General features: G+C 40.9%; 1 protein-coding gene across 1 annotated transcript in view; it reads left to right on the forward strand.

Annotated features, from left to right (window-relative positions):
- The window catches only part of LOC103917156 (vascular endothelial growth factor receptor kdr-like), a 131,883-nt gene that overhangs the window by 103,780 nt on the left and 8,086 nt on the right, over positions 1-20,017 (forward strand). The window contains exons 20-29 of the mRNA XM_009324265.1: positions 267-355; positions 1,580-1,745; positions 2,298-2,395; positions 3,376-3,498; positions 3,607-3,718; positions 9,148-9,247; positions 9,839-9,944; positions 11,687-11,811; positions 12,071-12,149; positions 15,508-15,602. Of these exons, the coding sequence (XP_009322540.1) occupies positions 267-355; positions 1,580-1,745; positions 2,298-2,395; positions 3,376-3,498; positions 3,607-3,718; positions 9,148-9,247; positions 9,839-9,944; positions 11,687-11,811; positions 12,071-12,149; positions 15,508-15,602 (1,093 nt within the window). The remainder of the gene's footprint in view (positions 1-266; positions 356-1,579; positions 1,746-2,297; positions 2,396-3,375; positions 3,499-3,606; positions 3,719-9,147; positions 9,248-9,838; positions 9,945-11,686; positions 11,812-12,070; positions 12,150-15,507; positions 15,603-20,017) is intronic.

A 20,017-nucleotide genomic window follows, 5' to 3' on the forward strand; every position in this document is an offset into this window, starting at 1 on the left:
TCTGAATTTTCCTTTCTTTATAACTAAGGAATAAATACCAACTGTTACCATCCAATGAGGAAAATAAGAATCAATACTGTATTCCCTTCTCTCCATATCCACTGCTGATTGTGTGCTTCTGGTGTCACTCCTCTGTTTCCTAATTTCCTCATCTGTATAATAGAAATGACACTATTTACTTACTTTGAAGAGGATTTGCGAGGATAAGTTAGTATTAAGTGCTTTGCAGCGCTTTAAAACTCATTTGACTTTCACTGTCTTTTTAGGTCCTTTAATGGTCATAGTAGAATATTGCAAATATGGAAATCTGTCGAACTATCTAAGAGGAAAACGAGGAGATTTCATTGCATACAAGGTAAAAAAATGACAGGCTTCTCATAGTCACAAGGCAGAGAATTAACAACCACTGACCACAAGTTGGATTTTTTTCTGCATTGGCACTGAGACAGTTTAGTATTTATATAGGTGCTTTATTTTCTCACCACATTTCAATTTGTATGATCAAGAAAAGGAAACATTTTTCTCTGTAGCATCTCACTCCCATCCTCTTCTTTTCTAGCACCTACTAAAGAATGAGTTGCAAATACCCAAGCACTCCAGTGCATTTGAGAGAGGGGGGGAATTACTTGCGAGATACTACCCAGCACAAGGGGGGCAACAAAGTAATAGTGAAAAACTGGTATTAACTGAACTAGGAGAAGGTGAACCCTCCCAAAATACAAGCCTGGTTTGGGGATTTTTGTTTCTAGGCCCACCCCCCCAGCTACCGAAAGTACACCTACACCTACGACTTAAAAGTCTGTGCTGTATGCAGCAAACTGGGTCACGAACATGGTCTGCATTAAAACGAACCAAACGGTTTTGGTTTCCAAACAGTTGTCTGCATCCACACAAACATTTGTGCTAGCACAAATTGGGCTAGGATATGGGGGAAGAAGACACAGGAGGCCAGAAATCAGCGATGGGGAGAGGATGGGACTACCTCCTCATTGTGGAAATACAGCATCAAAAGGGCTCTCTGATCTAAGCCCCGCCAGAAACTGGAGCCTCCCCAAGATTATTTTCCCGGATTATTCTATTATTATTATTAATAATACCTATTGTGTACAGGCACTAAAGCACATAAGGTACTTTGTGTAGGAGAAGATTTTCCTGGTACAGTCACCATTGTTTTCACAAATTGCAGGGACTGGTTATGTCTCACTCCCCAGGAGACGGTGAGACAGAGGCATTTCAGTGCACATCATGCACATACCTTGAACTGTGATTTTTAGCATGGTTTCCTAAGAAAGCAAGAGGTACAGAGTTACAATATCTCTCTGCTCATCTATCAGTCTCACCTGGACAGCTTCCAGCTAACTTTTATGGTGGAATATTGCTATCAGTAAAATGGGAGGTTCTGTATTAATAAATAGGAAACCAGGCTTCATTAGTTCTGCTATTCAGGGAACACCACGTTCAAACATGTTTCGAGCTCATCTCCAGAGGAGACTTTCTCCATATGCCATTCTTTTACATATTTTGAATGCCCAGGCATTGCATCATCCAAAGCTAAAAATCAGTTTTCTACCATTTCTAGTCCCAGGAAAACTCTGACCAAGCAGAAAAAAGTCTGGATGAGTCCAACAGTGATTTGACCGAACTGATCAAGAGGCGCCTTGAGAGCGTAGCCAGCACAGGAAGCTCTGCCAGCTCAGGATTTATTGAAGATAAGAGTTACAGCGATTCAGAAGATGAAGAAGAAGGTAAAAGAAACCTACCTAATCCCAGATCTTTTACTGTAAAGATTTCTGTTACTTGGCTAGTGCCACACACACTGTCCCACACTTTACAAGCCCTTACACAGCTTGACTTGTTCCTGAAACTGCAAATTCTTTCTCTTGCCTGTGCCCCACTCCAACTTTCTCACAAAAAGAGATCTGCAATAACGTATGCATATAAAAGCTGCTCCTGTTGCGCAAGAGGAGTAATAGCAATATTTTACCAGAAGATTTGTGGGGCCAGTCTGTCCCCAGTCTCGTCACTCGCTCGCTACAAATAGTTCCCCTCACTTTTATCCCCAGATGTTGTATTCCCCATAGCTAAATGACATGATTAATGTTGGATGGAACTTTTTTAATCATCTGATCTTCTGCCTCTAGGTCAATGGTTCCTAAACCAGAGTTGTAACCTAGTAGAGAACTCATGTAACAATACTCAGATGCAGGGCTGGGGTCATCAGCGTGCAAGCGGCACCAGCGCCAAAAAAGTTTGTAGCTGTTGCTCTAGTGTTTTGCTGTGTCTGTGATCTCTCCTAGATGCTGAGGATCTGTACAAGCGGCCCCTGACTTTGGAGGATCTGATTTGCTATAGCTTCCAGGTGGCAAAAGGCATGGAGTTTCTCGCCTCCCGAAAAGTAAGCACATTAAAACATCAGGGCTGAACTTCTTCCACAGAACCATGAGTATCTGATATGAAGAAATCCAAATATACCTTTGAGCCTGAGTAATCTGCTTTTTTGCTCTTACATTAAAGTGTTGGAGATCACATTAGCTCTGGTGGTTAAGCAATAAGTAGCACTGAAGGAGTTGTGGAGGAATATCCATCATGTTCTTGGCTACAAGGACTGGCATCTGTAACATGAGAGTTTAGACAGAAGGAGTGAATACAGATTGTAAGACAATTCGTGGAACTGTCTCATAAATAAATGCAGAAAAGGCTTCTCATAGAGAAAGATCCTTCTAGTATAGTCAACAAAAGTACTACTGAAAAATGAAGAGGGAGTATACAGCTATTTATTTAGCTTGTCAGTAACGTTGGAGACTATCAGCAAAGTTACCACCTGTTTTTGATACAAAAACAAAGTATGTTTGTAGCCTGTGGAACGCCTGTTTTGGAAGTAAACTGAATGTCATACACATGCCAAAGTATGCACAAAACTGAGAGCTTGCACTTAACCACCCAGCTACCAGAGTAGCACAGACAGAAATCATGAGCACGGTAATTGCCTACGTGCGATTACCCCAGTCTCACGCACGCTCATGGGACTGCATTTGCAAATGTAGCTGCAGCTGCTTTTTGACCTCTCCCAAATTTGCCGCAGAACAATTAACTGGCAAATGGCACTCCCTTCGTCTCACCATAACTGTGAAAGTTATTTCACATAGAAAAATCAGAAAACTAACTGCAATACTTGGCTTGTTCCCTGAGTTATTTTCTCTTTTGCATATGACAGTATATTTGCTGATTCCCACACACATTTCCCCTCTCTAACCTGCTCACAACAAAAGTTCATTTATCTTTCCATTTCCAAAGAAGGTCTCACGGTTTCAACTCTAGCAGTGGCTCGTTGTTCAGGCAGCCCCTCTGATCTTGCTTGTCCTCATTCCTTCACAGTGCATTCATCGGGATTTGGCAGCAAGGAACATCCTTCTTTCAGAGAACAACGTGGTTAAGATCTGTGACTTTGGACTAGCCAGAGATATTTATAAAGACCCTGACTATGTACGGAAAGGAGATGTAAGTGGAAGAAACTTGAAATGCTAATGTCAAGTTTTTATTCCCCTGGGGCTCGGACAGATCAGTAACAACAGTTCTGGCAACATGTTGTGTCTTCTGCATTCTTAGGCAAGACTTCCACTCAAATGGATGGCTCCAGAAGCTATTTTTGACAAAATTTACACAACACAGAGTGACGTATGGTCTTTTGGAGTGCTGCTATGGGAAATATTTTCTCTAGGTAAGAATGGCTTAAAACCCTTTTTTCCCCTAATTTATGGCTCTATTGCTAAGAAAAGCTTTTAACAAAAGGTGATAACGTGGTGCCACGTTTCTATTTCAGTTAGTACAAGTGCACAGTGCAGATCAGGTGTAAAATAAAGTCACTGGACTGAAGTCAATGAGAACTCCACCTGGCAAAGTACATGAAAACAGTGACTACTGGGGAGGGGAGAACAAAACAAAATCAAAACCCTGGAGCTAAAATTCTAATAACCAACAGAGCACAGAGATAATGCAAGCCTCTGCTGCTTGGGAGTGAAATATTTCTTTGAGAGCAATGAAGAAGTTTCCCTGTCAAACCATATTTTCCTCTAAGCAGTCTGCTTCAGGAAACCACACAGCTCAAAGGTTGCAGAGGTTTACGCTGCTGTTGACATAGTGGTCTGATGTTGCCAGTGGCAGCCCACGGAACACAAGGGAGTTTGCCCACATGACATTTTATCCCAGCTTGATTATCTTCCCCACAAAATCTAAGTAAGATTTTCTAAGTAAGAAAAACGTATTGGCAGCAGCTGCCATCAGGTTGATGTGAGAACTAGTGCTAGACTCTGTGTAAGTCAGCACAGATTCAAATGGAATGCGTACTCCTCTGGCTATATCATTTGCAAGCCACAATATTTTTGAAAGAATAGTAATGGTGTTCTTTATGTGCTATAGATTTCGTCTTATGGTGCTGTTAGAAATCTCAGCCTCACTGAGATCAGGTTACTGTCCAGCAGATAAAGCCCTGAAATTTAGACAAGCAGTCTTACAGACAGTTGGACTTTGCCGCTCTCAAATTCTCCTTGCAGAGCAGCAAGTTTTGTTTTCCTGAGGGAATTTAAGAATGTCAGCTCTGGCTTTTTAATCAGCACTCACAGACAAAAGAAAACAAGAAGCATTGTCAACTTAAGTGCTGAATTTTAAAGCAAACTCTGTAATCTCCTACTATCTTTGGTTCATGGATCAGTTGAAATTAATGATCGGGCTCAAGATGCCAAGTCCAGATCTGTATGCAAAGTCTGGAGCTTTTTCTATCCTGATCTTTATTTAGGGCTGGCTGCAAAGATCACAACCTGATTTCAGTCCAGGTCTTTGATTTGGACTTTTCTCTAGTTTATATCAGCATGCAAAACAGAAAGTTCACACTCAAGTGGTTAAAACAAGCGGCAGTTACTGCTTTCTCCAGAGATCAGTCCTATTTGTTTAGAGTTTTGTTACTGCGGTGTAACACTCCCATGGCTCTGTAACAGCATCACCTGCTGCATGTGCTTTGAAACAGCACAGAAAGACGAAGCTCCAGAAGCACTGGCAATGCCCCAGTTCTAATAGATTGTTCAAGAAGATGTATGAGCATTAGCATGCAGAGACACACTCAGAGGGGACAGTCTCTCCATTGGGCATCTCCAAGGATCCAAATGAACTGAATACTGATGAATGGCAAGGACCACTGCAGAAGGCAAACTGTTTATACCATTCCCAAAGGTCGACAGAGTTTAACAGATGTGGACTTCGGGTCATTTGGCCTTTAATACTGAAGGCTAATAAAAATTAAAATATAGTCACTGAATTTCATCTCTATTTTTAACTATTTTTAAAAATAATTTATCTGGTTTCTTTTAATTTTAGATAGACACTTTTCTTAATGAAGGTGCTTACTTGGAACAATGGACTGTCCTCTTCTGAATTCAGAGGAATCTACTAAATTACTCCAAGGGCTGCCATCTGTAGAGCAGCCTCTGCCCTCGTTATGACGTAGATCACAAACTACTTTATTCAACCCGTGGGCACAGATTCAAAAGAAGTCATTTTCTCTAAGAGGGTTTTTCATACAGATCATCCAGGCATGTCTGTGGTTTGGCAATACTCACATCTGCAGCTCACACGATAAATATTTAATTAAGGATTTGTGTCACTGATTGAACTCTCTTATATAAAAGTTTTACAGATCATTGAGAGCCAGGGGATGGAAGTTATTTGTCGTTGCTACAGGGTATGTTTTGGCTCCCATTTACAACTGCTGCTTTTTACTGGGTCCCACAGATTTAGCATCCTCTAAAAAAGAAAAAGATACTGATTAGCAAAATGCAGAGTTTGGTTTGGACATGGGCCCTTTCAGGGTCAGAAGTTGAATGAAGCATGATAGGCTTCCTCCAGAAAGGCTGACAGAGTGGATCCATTTTGGTGGTACGCAGAGAAATTGGGACTTGAGAGACTGTTAATTTTCATTTTGGGCTGAGTTTGCATTGAGCTTTGCATTAGTTAAATGGGGTCAGCACACCTCACGTCAGGTAATGCCAGCAATGTTTAATACATCTTGAAATCGCTTACATGGTGCGTTACAGAATGTCAGTGTCTCCTGGAATTTAAATGTGCACTGTTCAAAAAGCAATCAAAGGTAATTATGTAAACAAGCAGTGCCTGGTAGTATAACATCAGCATCTTATTATCCTACTAAAATAAAACCAAGATCAAAAGAGTGCTACCATATCCAATGCATGCCACATCTTTGAGCATTTTGGAAGAGATTTCCCCTAAGGAAAACATCACGTGTAGACCTTACAGCATATGTTTCAGCCTACATGTCTCCCAAGCTGTCTCAGCATCCCAAATCCAAGTTATTAGGCTTATCACATAGTCCAGATGAGGTACAATGGTGAGTGGAGGTGGAAAAGGGAGAGTTCCTTGAGATCTGAGCTGCCTTCAGCTGGTAGCAGGCCAGCACCACTCAAAATATAAACTACCAAAAGATCTTGCAATCAAAAATTATTCTTCTTTGCCTTCCCTGTACTTGCTCTCACCAACATATTGCAGTTGATATGATCAATGATGTAATCAAAGAAAGATAACTCAGACTGTGAGATCAAGTGGAATTCTCCGTCCCTCCTCACCGAATTCTACCGTGTTGCGCTCAAGGTCTCAGTCCCAATCAATGTATTTGCAAGACTAATTCTTATCAATAACCTCTGCTGTGCTCATGAGCCACATCTGGCCAACGATACTCAGCAAACTGAGGGATTTCTTTTGCACGTCAGAATGGTCAATGTAAAACAGCCATTCGTCAATGGCATGACTCCATTCAGCTCCTCCTCATGGAAATTGGTTGGCCATGATGGCACAACAATCTCATAATGCAGTCAGAAATGAATGAAAAAGGCCATGCAGCCCATCTCTTCTCTAATTAGGGGTGGTGTTTTCCGTGTTGCCCCAGTACATTGACAGTCTAAGGCTAACTAGATCAAGTGAGGCTTATGCTCACTTCTCTTGAGAGGCTGTGCCACCGTTAAATAGATATGGAATCAGCTGGGCAAGTCACAGATGTATTCATGAAGCCTCAGTACCCTGTAAAGGTTTGTAAAGATAAACCCGTACAGATGAAAAGACAAGCTAGTGAGAGTTCAGGAGATGTACACAGACAGCAGTTTAGTAGCTTGGACAAGTCAGTGCCCCCAGACCCTGTTTCCATCCTTACCCTTTTGTCACAGTGTAACTGTGGGAAAGCGACGCTATAGTTTCTATCCATCTCTTTATTCAGAGAGATCTTGTGAGTTGATAGAAGCCTGTTTTGAGATCTTTGGCTAATGGGTGATGCCATGTGAGCTGAAGATTTAATTACCAGGTTATTATGATCGTAACGACAGGCCAAAGACAAAACCAGGAAGGAAAATCAAGATATAAAGCAGAAATGATGCTACTGACTACTTCCAATCTACATAATTCCAGGAAACACTCTTAATACTGTGATCTGATACTTGCACATCAAGGGAATTCAGATGCGCTGTGGCTAAGCATCCCTGAGCTTTGAATGTCATTGGAGCCTATTTGCTGCGTTGAGATGCCCTCTTAGGAAGCTGCCAGGATCTTTGCTCCCTAGTGCATAGTTTTGCAGATTGAGCAGTCAGATTCACAGAGTAGAATAATTCTGGGAACAGCCACATTTTGGCACCCTCTTCACTGCTTTTATCCAAAAGATTTCTGCTGTGCTTGTTGTGCCCCCAAGTGCACAGCATATGATGGTGTTTCCAAATGTGAAAAAAAAAAAAAAGGCAGGAAATAGGCAGGAATGTTATAGACAGTAAATCATATACAGATTCCTCGAGGGCTGGATACAGATCCAGATTCCATTCAATCCCCAATGTTAAGACTTGATTAAATTTTTTACGAATTCACCATCCAGCCTCTAGGACACCAAAATGTGAAAGACAAGGGTTGCACTGCATGGGAAGCCTTCACTGAGAAGGAAAGGAGGAAAGCTTACAGATCTCTTAGGTCTGTCTACAACAGGTTCAGTAACCTCTCAAACTTCAGTGTGGACATCTCTTGAATTTTACCTATGAGGTCTGGATTACTCAGGTGCCAGAGCACTTTCTCAAATTATGCATTTGTTCCCCTTATTTATGGCGCATCATAAAGTACAGATGTCATACAACAAAGATCACAACCTCTGAAAAGCCCCCACTCGCTCGTCAGTTGAAGAGAAGAACGCATTCAATGCATACATACATTTATTCTAGTCATTCCTCTGAAGATAACCGTTTACACAGGAAATGAAATAAGTCTCACTCCTTCATTTTGATGACTGCTAGGCCAACTTTTGTGCAAGTTAATGTAATACTACCAGTCCCTTTACAGAAGTCTACCTCTCAAAAGCAATTACAGTTGCCATGAACTGTCCTCCCGGGTTTCACACTGACAATTGAGTGGCCCTGAAAATAAGCAGCATTGAACTCACACTCAGAAAAGAAAACAAGGCTAAAAATTTGGAAGGTCATTTTTCAAGGAAATTTTACCTGTAGGACTGTATAATACATATACAATACTAAACTGGTGAACCAGGAGACAGGGACTACAATTCCACACCTGAGGTTGAACTGCAAGGTTCTCACAGCCTTCTGCAGGAGCCAGATGCCTACAGCTTTCTCTGCGCTTACTCACAGAGGCCAACGAGGCCAGAGATTCTAAGGCAATGAATGATGAGCAGGGCTTACTTCATGTGTATTCACTTAGTGCAGGATATTGGCAGACTGACAGGTTGGAAAATGGTATGTAACCAATTGAATGAGCTGGAACTTTTCTACCACTGACCAAGAGGTCATTTAAAGTCTCAAACTAATAAAATTTATTTATCTTCTGCATATTTTACCTTGGAGTGGTCCTGGCTATATCATGAATGCAGAGGAGACAGCATGGTTGAAAACTCTAAGGAGACAGAGTGATTCTGTAATGGGTTTCAAACAAAACATTTAGATAGTAAGTGACTGCAACCCCTTCTTTGCTCTAGCTTCTTTTACTGTCAGACTCTAGGTAATCTCAAATGCTCAACAGATATCACCAATATGTGTTTAATTCACTGGACTGGGAAATAAGGATTGTGCCATTCTGGAGCCTCTTCCTTCTTTCCCCCATCAGGTGCCTCACCATACCCTGGAGTGCAGATAGACGAGGACTTTTGCCGACGGCTCAAAGAAGGAACCCGCATGAGATCTCCAGAGTACTCTACTCCAGAAGTGTAAGAGCTCTGGGTTTTGTATTGAGAGCTGATAATGTCATTTAAGTATTATAAAAGAGATTGTATTTAAGTGTGGAGGAGGAAGGAGACCTCCTCCGATGACAGCTATGTATTTTGTTTTCAGTAAACACTGTAGTTGTGCCTATCTTGGGTGTCCTGATACCACAAACGAATGCTAAAGACAGACCAAGCCAGCTTGACCATTGTCACAAGATTAACAGATCTCCCCATGTCAGTTGTAGTTCTTGAACCTCAGTTCGGGAGACTACTGTGTCTGCCTTGATTTCCAATTCTGTGACAGAAACTAGGCATCCATAACTACAACTCATTTCAGCAATATCAGTGGGACCTATCAGTCAAATTTTAAGTTAGGTGAAAATAAAAAGCCTACAGGCTCAGTTGAGGCAGGAAAATAGAAGGAAAAAGCATCCCACATGGAAACTAGAACAGAATTTCAGCACATGGAGATTTGAACCTGTCTTAATCCAAAACTATGCAAACAATGACCAGAACAAGCAGCAGCAGAAAGAAACAGTTTGGAAACAAAGCTCCTATCCTTTTCCTTTCTTAACACCTGTGGTTTTTATCTAGCTACCAGACAATGCTGGATTGTTGGCATGGAGTACCCACAGAGAGGCCTACTTTCACTGAGCTTGTGGAGCGCTTAGGAGATCTTCTTCAAGCCAACGTACAGCAGGTACAGCAATACAAACATTCCGTCAACAAATGTGTCCCTATAGATGGATGTGGATGTGGATGTGTGCATGCATGTGCACAGGTGAAGACTATGTTGAGCAGTAATATTAGATTTGACTTCAGAACAGAGGTCACAAGGAAAATGGCTGCTGGGATGAGTGAAGAAAATGTTAACTATTCAAAGGGGATTATATTTCAAAACTAAATGTTTATCCATCCATAATAAGCAGAAACTTACATTAATTAAAAAAAGGCTCAGTTGCCCCTTAGAGAAACAATAGTGCTTTATCTCACAAACAATTTTAATTAGATTCCAACATAGTAAACTGCCAGTAGTTGGTTTGAACTTTCTCTCTCATTTTCTGAGCTTATGTTCCTCAGTGCTCTTAGGAGCTTTAAAATGATGCAGTTTAAAGCTCAGAAAGTCAATTACACAATTATTAATTTCATAATAGTTAAATCAGTTGTTTTCTTCTTCAGTAAAAACAACCAGACCAGTTATGTAACTGTCAATTTAATTTAACAAGAAATCAAACACTCTCCTCCAGCTCCTTCCTGTTTGTAAACAAATTTAGTGAAGTTAAGCTGAAGAGGGCCCAGTTTGCAATATGAAGAGCTTGTGAGTTTTATCCTATAACCAAAGCAGATTAAGGAGACATAAAAATCATGATAAGGGAATAGGGCACTTAACTGCTTCTCAAAATTAAAAAAAAAAAAAAAATCAAGCAAAGGGAAATTTGGACAAATAGTTTTAGGACTTAAAGGAAGAGTCATTTCTGAAGATTACTGCAGGGGAATAATGACAACACAGAGCTTATTAAGATGTATACTGAATTCTATTAAACTCACAGCATCAATTTCTTGTAAGGACAAGAAATAAAATCCTTTAAGGCTACCATTTTAAGGACTGGCTCTTGCTAAGCTGCAACTCCTTCAGTTGAACATAAGCAAAAAGTCTATGCATAGGCAATATTCTTTTACCAGTTCCAAAATCTATTAAAGTCATATTGGCCATAGGAGTTTTGTGACTTCATGCCGCTCCCTCCCTTCTCCCAAACACATGGCTCAAACTTGGATTTAAGTGTCCCTGAGACTGGTCCCTTGGAAATCCCAAAGAGGCCAACGCAATGACAATACAGAGGATTGCTTTCCTGAAGTGCAGATCAGTGAAATTCTGTTCACTTTCACTGAGGCAGAACAGCCACACATCTGGAATGTAGTAACGATCACAAAGAAATTGCTGCAAACTCAGAGATGCTGCTGTGAAAGTCAGCAAAGTCAGCTACTTTTGAACTGGATGCTCGTATATTGACACCCTCAATACAACCGTCGCACTGCTGTGCCATATGTGAGGGACACGTCGAAGTCCTGAAACTGCTATAAAGACCAGTGAAGCAATAGCTCAGGCTGAGATGCCTGGACGAGAAAACATGCTAACTGCAGATGAGTACTGGAATGTTAGAGACCATTTTCAGCCATGCTACATCGTAGGTTTCCCAAAGTGAATCATTTTCCTCATACAAAGCCTCCCACACAGTAGATGTTGGATAAAGCTATACATTCTAACTTCCACAGGTAGTGAAGAACATCATAATCACTTTGAAGAAACATCATAAAGTTAAAATAAAATCTAGTCCTTTCTCAGTGTAAAGCTCTGTAGAATACAATAACCTTTTACATCTGAGATGCAGTACAAAATTATGTTTACCAGCCTTGTGTTCTTTTATGTTATTAATTGTATAGGATGGTAAAGACTATATTCCACTGAACATCACCTTGTGTCCTGATGGAGAATCTAACTCCAAAACTTGCCCTGTGGAAGAAAACCTGAACAACTGTGTTAATCGCTGGAGTGCAGTGGAAACTGGGTAAGAAAAATATATACGGGGGGCGGGAGGGAAAGAAAGATTTGATATGTCCGGGCACTGTTTGTTGTCCTCTCTCAATATGGCTGTTTTAAAGGAGTTGGGCAGCCAAATTTGTCAGGGCATTGTTTATTAGTTACAAGAGGTGAAAAAAGAAGACTGGTCCAGGAAGCTGAGCTGTGTCAGGGATGTTAACTGAGCTACCAAGTGGTGCAGCATCTACTTGGGTTTTGTGCTGACCCCTCAACTTTCTTGCTTTCAGTAACAACAGCAAGAAGCGACCACTGAGTGTGAAGACATTTGATGAGGTGCCGGTGGAAAAAGAGAAAGTGATGCATGAGGTAAGTGAGGCGACTGCATCCTTCCCTACCGGGTTCACAGATCACTTGTCACCAGCACCAGAAACAGTTATTAGAGCTTTTGAAATCTGTTTGTTACGAAAAAGCTTTAAATCAAGCAGAAGATTTGGCCCTAGCATCTCACACATAGGTCTGTGTGACAACAAAGAGGGACCTGCATTTAGTTTAAGAAATAATTTAAAGAGAAGCTCATGCATGATTATCCTGGCTTTGATCAGGCTAAGGGGCTTTATATTACATATTTCAATATGGTTTTTCCCCCATAAGAAAATGGCAGCTCATTGAAATGGAGCCTTTTGAAGGAAGTGTGTCCATAACACATTCTGGCTGGCTGAGACAGCCAATAACTTGGTGGTGGTGAGGATATTCAGTTCCGGATGAACAAGACCAAGGTTCAAGTTCCTGCTCTACTTGATTCACACAAAGGGCTTTAACCTTAGATTTTCCCCACCCTAAGTGAACATATTTATTGCTAGTTTAGTGGCACTGCAGGGTGAGAGGGTGTTGAACGGTTTCGTTTTCACTCCAGTGGAAAACAAAAGCTTGTTTTGTTACAGAATGATGGTTCTGCTTGTTGGCTTCCTCTGAAATTACAGGTTCCAAGGGTGGAGGATCTTTTTTCTATTTTTTTCTTCCTTATTTAAAACAAAAACAAAATACAAACAACCCAACTCATGAATTTCCTCTATGGTTCAGGTACTCACTGGCTGCAGTGCCATAGGCAGTCCACACCACTTGCCTCAGTGACAGATTTGGTGCCACTAAGGAGGAATCTTTGCAATGCATGCATGTTTGAAGCAGATTGAAGTTTAGGGAGGAAGCATGAAGCCCTCAGGAAACCTTCTAACAGAGGAAGAGGGCAAGCATCAGATGGCTAGAGCAGCAAAAGAAAGATGCGCACGGTTTTATAGAAACAAGCCAGCCTGTCTACTCTGCTAGGCAGGGGACCGTCCCCCATGCTCCAGCTAAGACTCCCTCTTGGACAGAACCATTCCTCAGACCAACTCTTTTGGGAAGGGTCAAGTCTCTAGCTACGACTTGTCCTGGACATGTTTCCTGTCCTTGACAAATATAGTGTATTTCTCATCTGTTCTCTTGGTTAGCACGAATTGATGCCCCTTATTCCCTAGTATTTTCCCAGATGTAATTTCTGTGCCTTTATCAGTGCATCTTAGGAATTAGAAGGCTTAGAATTTTCTCTGGCTCCCGCATCTTTCCTCTTGCAGGATAAAAGTCTGTCCCTCTGAATCACACAAAGACATTTACTAGATAGATCTGGTATCAGTAAGAGATTACTGCTGCCAGCATGAGCATTACTTTCCCAAATGCTCCCTGTTCATGGCATTTCAAAGTAAGTCCTTACACAAAGGGGGAAAAGTTTCAAAAAAGGGTAATAATACATTAATAGATCAGAAATAAATGTGATATTTCAGTGAGGATCTTTTAAAGCAAAATTATGGTGTGATCTACTCTTGGACAAAGTAAGTGCACTTGGGTTACCAAAATTATCTTAAATATCAAGACATTAATACTGATCATTATTTCAAATAGTTGCCCAGGAACTCTGAAAGTGCTCTACCACGCCTTCCTGCAATTGTGCTACTTATCTGTAGTCTCTGTTGATATTCTTCTAACAATTTTTTCTGTAAGCAAGATGCAAAGCAGAACTCAAATAAATTGTTTCTTACTGCAGATTTTAAGGGAAAATAGTCAAGATAAAAACCAGAGAGAAAAGCTGGGTTCTACTGAGTTTTTTAACATACTTAATTAATTCAGGATTTTACTTTATACATTGAAAACCAGTTTCCAGACCGATCTTATTAACAACTGATATATTACCAAAGCATTTATAAAAAAGCTTTTGCTTTTTATTTGTTGTTTGCTGGGATTATTTTTTCTGTTTCAATCAGTTTGAATGGTAAAATAAGACTAACTAGAGTTTCACTTCCCATGTTGAAGTCTTTTGCTTTCTTAGTTTTGACAGACAGGCAGGCATGCAGCTTTCCAGCATCACAAAATATTTCAAATGCCCCCCAGGACATTTAATTTTTTTTTTGAAATTACTTAAAACAAGGACTGTGCATGTCTGTGAGACAGACAGAGAGGCATGCAGCTTTCCAGCATCACAAAATGTTTCAAATGCAAAGGAACCCCCCCAGGACATTTAATTTTTTTTTTTAATTACTTAAAACAAGGACTGTGCATGTCTGTGAACTTGTGTGGCACTTAGCACAGTAACAGCTTGATTTTAATTGCAACCTCAAGACTCAATTTTAAGCGCAGCGGAATCACAGCCTCAACTTTAAAACTAATGAAGACAGTTTAGTTGGACAGCTCATAAAAAAATCCATAACCATGAGCCTTTTAGGCTATGTATCTTTGCAAAGCACTTGGATTTGCCAAAATACTGAACTTCCACTTCCTTAAAATTTCAGTGTTTCTAGTAGTGTATTTCCAGTAGGGATTTAGGGAACTTTTTCTCTGAGGAGCCTAGCCAGTATTATTGGATATATTCTTTATTAATTTCTGCCCATTCATATCTCAGCTATCCTACCTAGATGGTAGGATATGTCATGCTTAATATCAATTTCAAGTTTGAAAATGTAAAATTATTTTTTGATATGTTCGTTTTAAGGGTGCTCTTTCAAAACGCAGCTCAAAAATTTTATCATCACAAAAACAAGGCAAATGTCCTCAGGCTAAATAGCAGCATTATCAGGAACAATTGGATAAAAACTGATAATATAGGCCCTGATAAGAGAATATTCTGAAGAATGGGCTTAATTTCACACACCGACTGGACATACCTGTGTGTTAAGCACTTTACTAAATAGCACACAATTGAGAGTTTTGATGCAAACATTTGCCCTCCAGGTTGTTGGCTGGAATCTTGCGATTAAACAGACTAGCTGGTAGTTCCTACGTTAGTTCCAGTACATAAGCTCGTATATAACACCACAATATAACATCTACAGATGGCCACCTTGTTGGCAGCCTCTCCCTGATAACCGCATAGACAGGGAGCCCCAACCTCTACAGGCCACAGTGAAGGAGAAGGTGCATTCTCCTGCCCTAGCTTTGTCTGCTCTGTAGCTGGAGACAGTTGTACAAGGTGAAGTTCTATCAACTTGCCTAAAAGTGATATCATCACGAAATAAGACAGCTGGAATTTGGTATTCTAACTAGCTCCTTGGCTTTCTTTCTCTACTGACTTTAATAGTGGCTTAGTCTGACTCTTCTCCACACTCTCCCCGTGGCAAGCCATTTTTAATTTAAAAGTGCCCTATGCTGTCATGATCGTTTGGCACTCTGCTGATGTTCTCTTCCCTTTGCTACTCAGGAGTCGGACAGTGGGATGGTGTTGACGTCAGATGAGATAAAAAGCCCGAAGAGGCTGGAAATCCGTTCTTGGCCTTATGGGATCATGGCTCTAGCGTGAGTACTTTTGGATATTTCTTTTGAAGACCGTGTCCCATTCAGAAAAATGCTTCCAAAATTTGCAATTTTGTTTCTGATTCCAAAAGGAAAACTGGTAGACTATCTAAGCAAGCTAGAAGGAGAATCAACTCTGTATTTCAGTACTATAACTGAAAGACCATGGTTAATGTGTTTTAAGCTCAAGAAAGTTATAATGTAAACTTTGCTTCCAGAAAGAAGTTGAAAATAAAACAGAGTTGCAGGTCTTTGAAAGGAATGCTGCACTGTTGCATTTAAGTTACAGGAAGGTTAATTAACATGAAAAATGTTGATTCAGGTGATAAAAATGAAAACTCATTTCATCAGCTTTGAGCACATAATGTCTTGTCAACCGATTTAACTCGTCTTCCAAAATGCCAAGTTGCCTTGTGATTCTGAATCACATTCAGAAAAACAAGAGAGCGCTCTCTAGTGAAGCTGGTGTCTCCTGTTCATGATCTGATCTCCCAGGGCAGAATATTCTGCACATGGTAAATGACAGGAGCAAAAGAGCTGAGAATATACATATCTACTTTAGCTGTGTCTTGACTGCCTCTCCAGTGTTCTCCTTTACTGATGGAACAAAGTTTGAAGAACTTCATTTATTAATCCAGAAAATGAGAGTTATAATTATACCAGTATCTAACAAAGCTATGTTTAACTTTAGACATACAGATGGACTGGCACCTTTGCAATTGATGGGACGTGAGAAAAGTTGAAGTGGCATGTATAGTAAATAATAGTGTAAGCACTGCAAAGCAAGTACATTTACCAGAGCCGTGATTTCCACCTTTGCTTTATCGTAGCTATGAAGACAGTCCTACAGAGAAGTCCCTTAATCCTACCACCTTCACGATCCCATGAATTAGACTGTTCATATTTGGTTTACAAATAGAAGCTGTGCCAGTGTTTGCTGTATGTTTATCCATTCATAGTACAGACAATCACAAAAGAATAAAAGCAGATGTCTAGCTTTTAGCTAACAGGTAGCGCACAGTTCTTTGTATTTCTGTAACAATCGGGCACAGGCAGAGAGTTGACCTTGTAGTGAAATAGGTCTTCTCCACCCTCCTAGAAAAGGATAACAACAATAGTAACCCATTTTACTGATTCAAATGTCAACTTGTAGATTTTCAAAGAATAGCTACCCAAAATATTAAAAAAGAAACAATTCTGCAGCAAGGAATTCCATGTCTATTCAGTTAATAAAGCTAATTAGACTTTTAGTGAATTATTGCCTAGAGTTTTCTCTGAAATCTATTGATGAGATTTCTGTTAGTTTCCTCTGTATTAAACTCAATGATCTTTCCCACCAGAGCAACTACTTGTTCTACATCAAGTCACTATTTTTCTACGTTAAAGAGAAATGATAGATGAGAAAAAACTAGTGCGATTTCTGCACCGTATGGGAGAGTTCACATGAGAGTGCACAGTGAGAATCTAACAGTATTTCAGAGGGGCTAACTCGCTCACTCAGAGAGAAAAGCAAGACGGAAGGGGCTTGCCTTGCCTTTTCAGGCCTTAAAACCATAAATTCCTAGATGTTTGAAGGCAAGAGAGGAGAAGAAGGAGGAAAAGGTTACGCAAGGAAGGCTAGAGCACCTCACAGCACTAACAGGGGGCATTCAAATGCTACAGATCCTGCTGGATTCGAGTGTGACTTCAGGAATAATGTTGTTCAGCAGTATTTCCCCCGTAGTACTGTCCCAGTGTTGTACTCGTTGGGGGATTAGCAGATATCTAGATACGGTTCCGTATTTTTATCCTATGCACATGCTGAGAGGATTTTTGCACAGCACAGTGCATTGCTATGGAGACCAAATGGCACCAGCTCTAAAAAAAGGAGCTCAAATGTCAGGAACTGCATTACTGTGATGCTTTACCTGGGCTGATTTACCTCTCTTTTCTGCATGATGTCGTGTTGACATAAATCCAACACATACACACACACACAGCCCCCCTGATAGGATTTATCCTTCTAAAGATTTCTGTCAATCACCTCTGACTGCTGTTTCCCCTACTGCATTTCCCCCCTTCGGATAAATAGTTGGCACAGGAAGGTTCTCCCTCTCCCCCTTCCAGGCTTTCTGCTGAAAATCAGAAAAATCAACATCCAGCCAGATGTAGAAACACAAAAATTCCATAACAGCCTGGTCTTTTGAGATTTCCAGGAAAACCTTCTGAACTGCTATCAATCAGGCCCGCTGGGAGTGAACGTGAAGTAACACGGCTCTGCCGGGTTCAGTGAATCGCTGCCTGACCCACACCATCTGGGGCTCTCCCCGTTCACAGTCAACATTTCCATAGGGATTCCATTCATTGTAGATACCTGATACTTTCTGTGCCAGCCAGGCCACGAAAGACCATCTTAACAGAGGTCTGCTATAAAAGCAAACCCCGCAGCAAGCTGTGTTTGTTGTCTCCTTATTCCCAGGACCTAGCTACCATTGAATGGACAGAAGTGTCTTTTTTCTTGGCCACATCCTTCATTGAGTGTTTGAGGTCCAGCTGACAAAGCTATTTTGTCAGCTTCTTTTTTTTCTTTTTTAATCTTGCAGACTATCATTGGCACAAATAACATTTTTTACATAGTCGCAGAGCATCCTGATGCCCTCACATTTGAGGACATGACAACCCTTGGCGCTCCTGCACTACTAACTTGAAAAACAAGCCTCAAAAGCATATAGAATAGCCTAGGAAAGGTCAGAAGAGAGTGCTGGTTTAATAGGGGAGATAAAGTCACCCTCGTTAATTGTGTATCTCTCTCTACCAAAAACATTTACCCTGGATCCTTTTCAAACAGTCCTCCTTTTCTAAAACAAAACTGTTCAAAGGCTTAGCATGTTTTCTAAACCAGGGTGGCTGCATTTATTATTTTTGCCAAAATCTTGCTGTTTATTTATCTTGCATTCATTTCTCTGTCAAGTTTAAAATTTGGCAACACTGCACACCATGGAGTGTCAGCGACAAGAGTTTATTGAAGATGAATCTGATACTCTGGGCCTGGGACCACTGTTAGACCGGACTAACCATTTCTGAGCTCTAAGCATTTTATACTGCTAAAGTATAAAGCCACAAGAGTAGCTGTAGTGAGGGACAGAAACGGGATAACGACACTGGAGTCAGCATTCAAGGACACGCATTCAACACAGAGGGGATTTAATGATGGGATGACTCTGTGTCAGGTTTCATCTCATAATATTAACAGGCTACTGCCAAGCACTGCTTTAAAATTCTCCCAGAGACTCTATAATCGAGTTATTGTTTAAAATTATAATAGGTTTGATATCTGCTCAGTTGTCCTCCCTCCATCCCTTTCCCTTCCCGCCCCCCCCCAACCCCATTATCCTCATTTGCTCTGAAATTACTTATCCGGTTCTGGCCAAGTCCCATGACACCAGCTGACTGAGGCTCAGCTGATACACTCTAGGCTCTGGATGCCGCATCCAGATCACATCACTGAGGGCTCTGCCTTTGCCAAAGCCAAACTGGGCCTAAGGCAAGTCAATAATATTGAAACAAACTGATTTTGCTCAGGAGCATCAGGCATTCATGTCCAAATGCAAGGTGCCCACCAAAAATGCAACCCCGCTGACTGGTCTAGAATCCTTTTGCACCATCTCAGAAAAACGAGGCATGGAAATATGTTTGCTTCCGAGCAGAACTTAGTTTCAGAAGATTTTTCTTCTGTGATGAGCGCGCTGAGATAGCACATGAACTTACTGTTGTGTCATGCAGCACCTTGCACTATGACCTGACTTGAGCTCTCCAAAATGTAAGTAACTTTGAATGAGTAGCTGCTCGGGAGTTATGTAAGCCACTTTTTTCTAGGATTATACTATATGCTTACAGTGGCAAGGACTAAAGGGAGAATTGTGAAAGGCTGTGGTCCCCAGCTTGGTCTTGACTGCAGTGCTTCTCATCTCACTGCGTTCTGAGTGCTGGAGCTAGTGTCAGGGACCGCTGACCACTTTGCCACACATGCAAGGGGACACATACTTAATGAGTGGGTGACTTTGGCCTGTTAAAATTTTATGCTAGCTGTACTTTGTACTTAGAAGTGTTTCAAAACAATGATTTCTTGATCCTAATCCCTTGAGTTCTCCGTGCCAGTAAACTACTGATGCACTGATACTGCCAGAGGGGAACCCAGGATTAAATTCTTTCTGCACAGCACCCTGCCTAAAACGTATTAAAGCAAACTGTGAATCAGTCTCAACTATCAGAAGAAAAAATAACTCTTTTATTTCTTTCATTGCAGAAAAAAATTAAAAAATTAATCACTCTGTGCCTCATTAAACACCTACGAAAGCTATTATAAAGCCCTGAAGCTCCTACATGTTATTATGAGATGCAGACATGAGACAAACTGCTCTGCTTGGCAACGCTCAGTC

The sequence above is a fragment of the Pygoscelis adeliae genome, unplaced genomic scaffold, assembly GCF_000699105.1.
Source record: "Pygoscelis adeliae isolate BGI_AS28 unplaced genomic scaffold, ASM69910v1 Scaffold465, whole genome shotgun sequence".
In the NCBI taxonomy this organism is placed as follows: Eukaryota; Metazoa; Chordata; class Aves; order Sphenisciformes; family Spheniscidae; genus Pygoscelis; species Pygoscelis adeliae.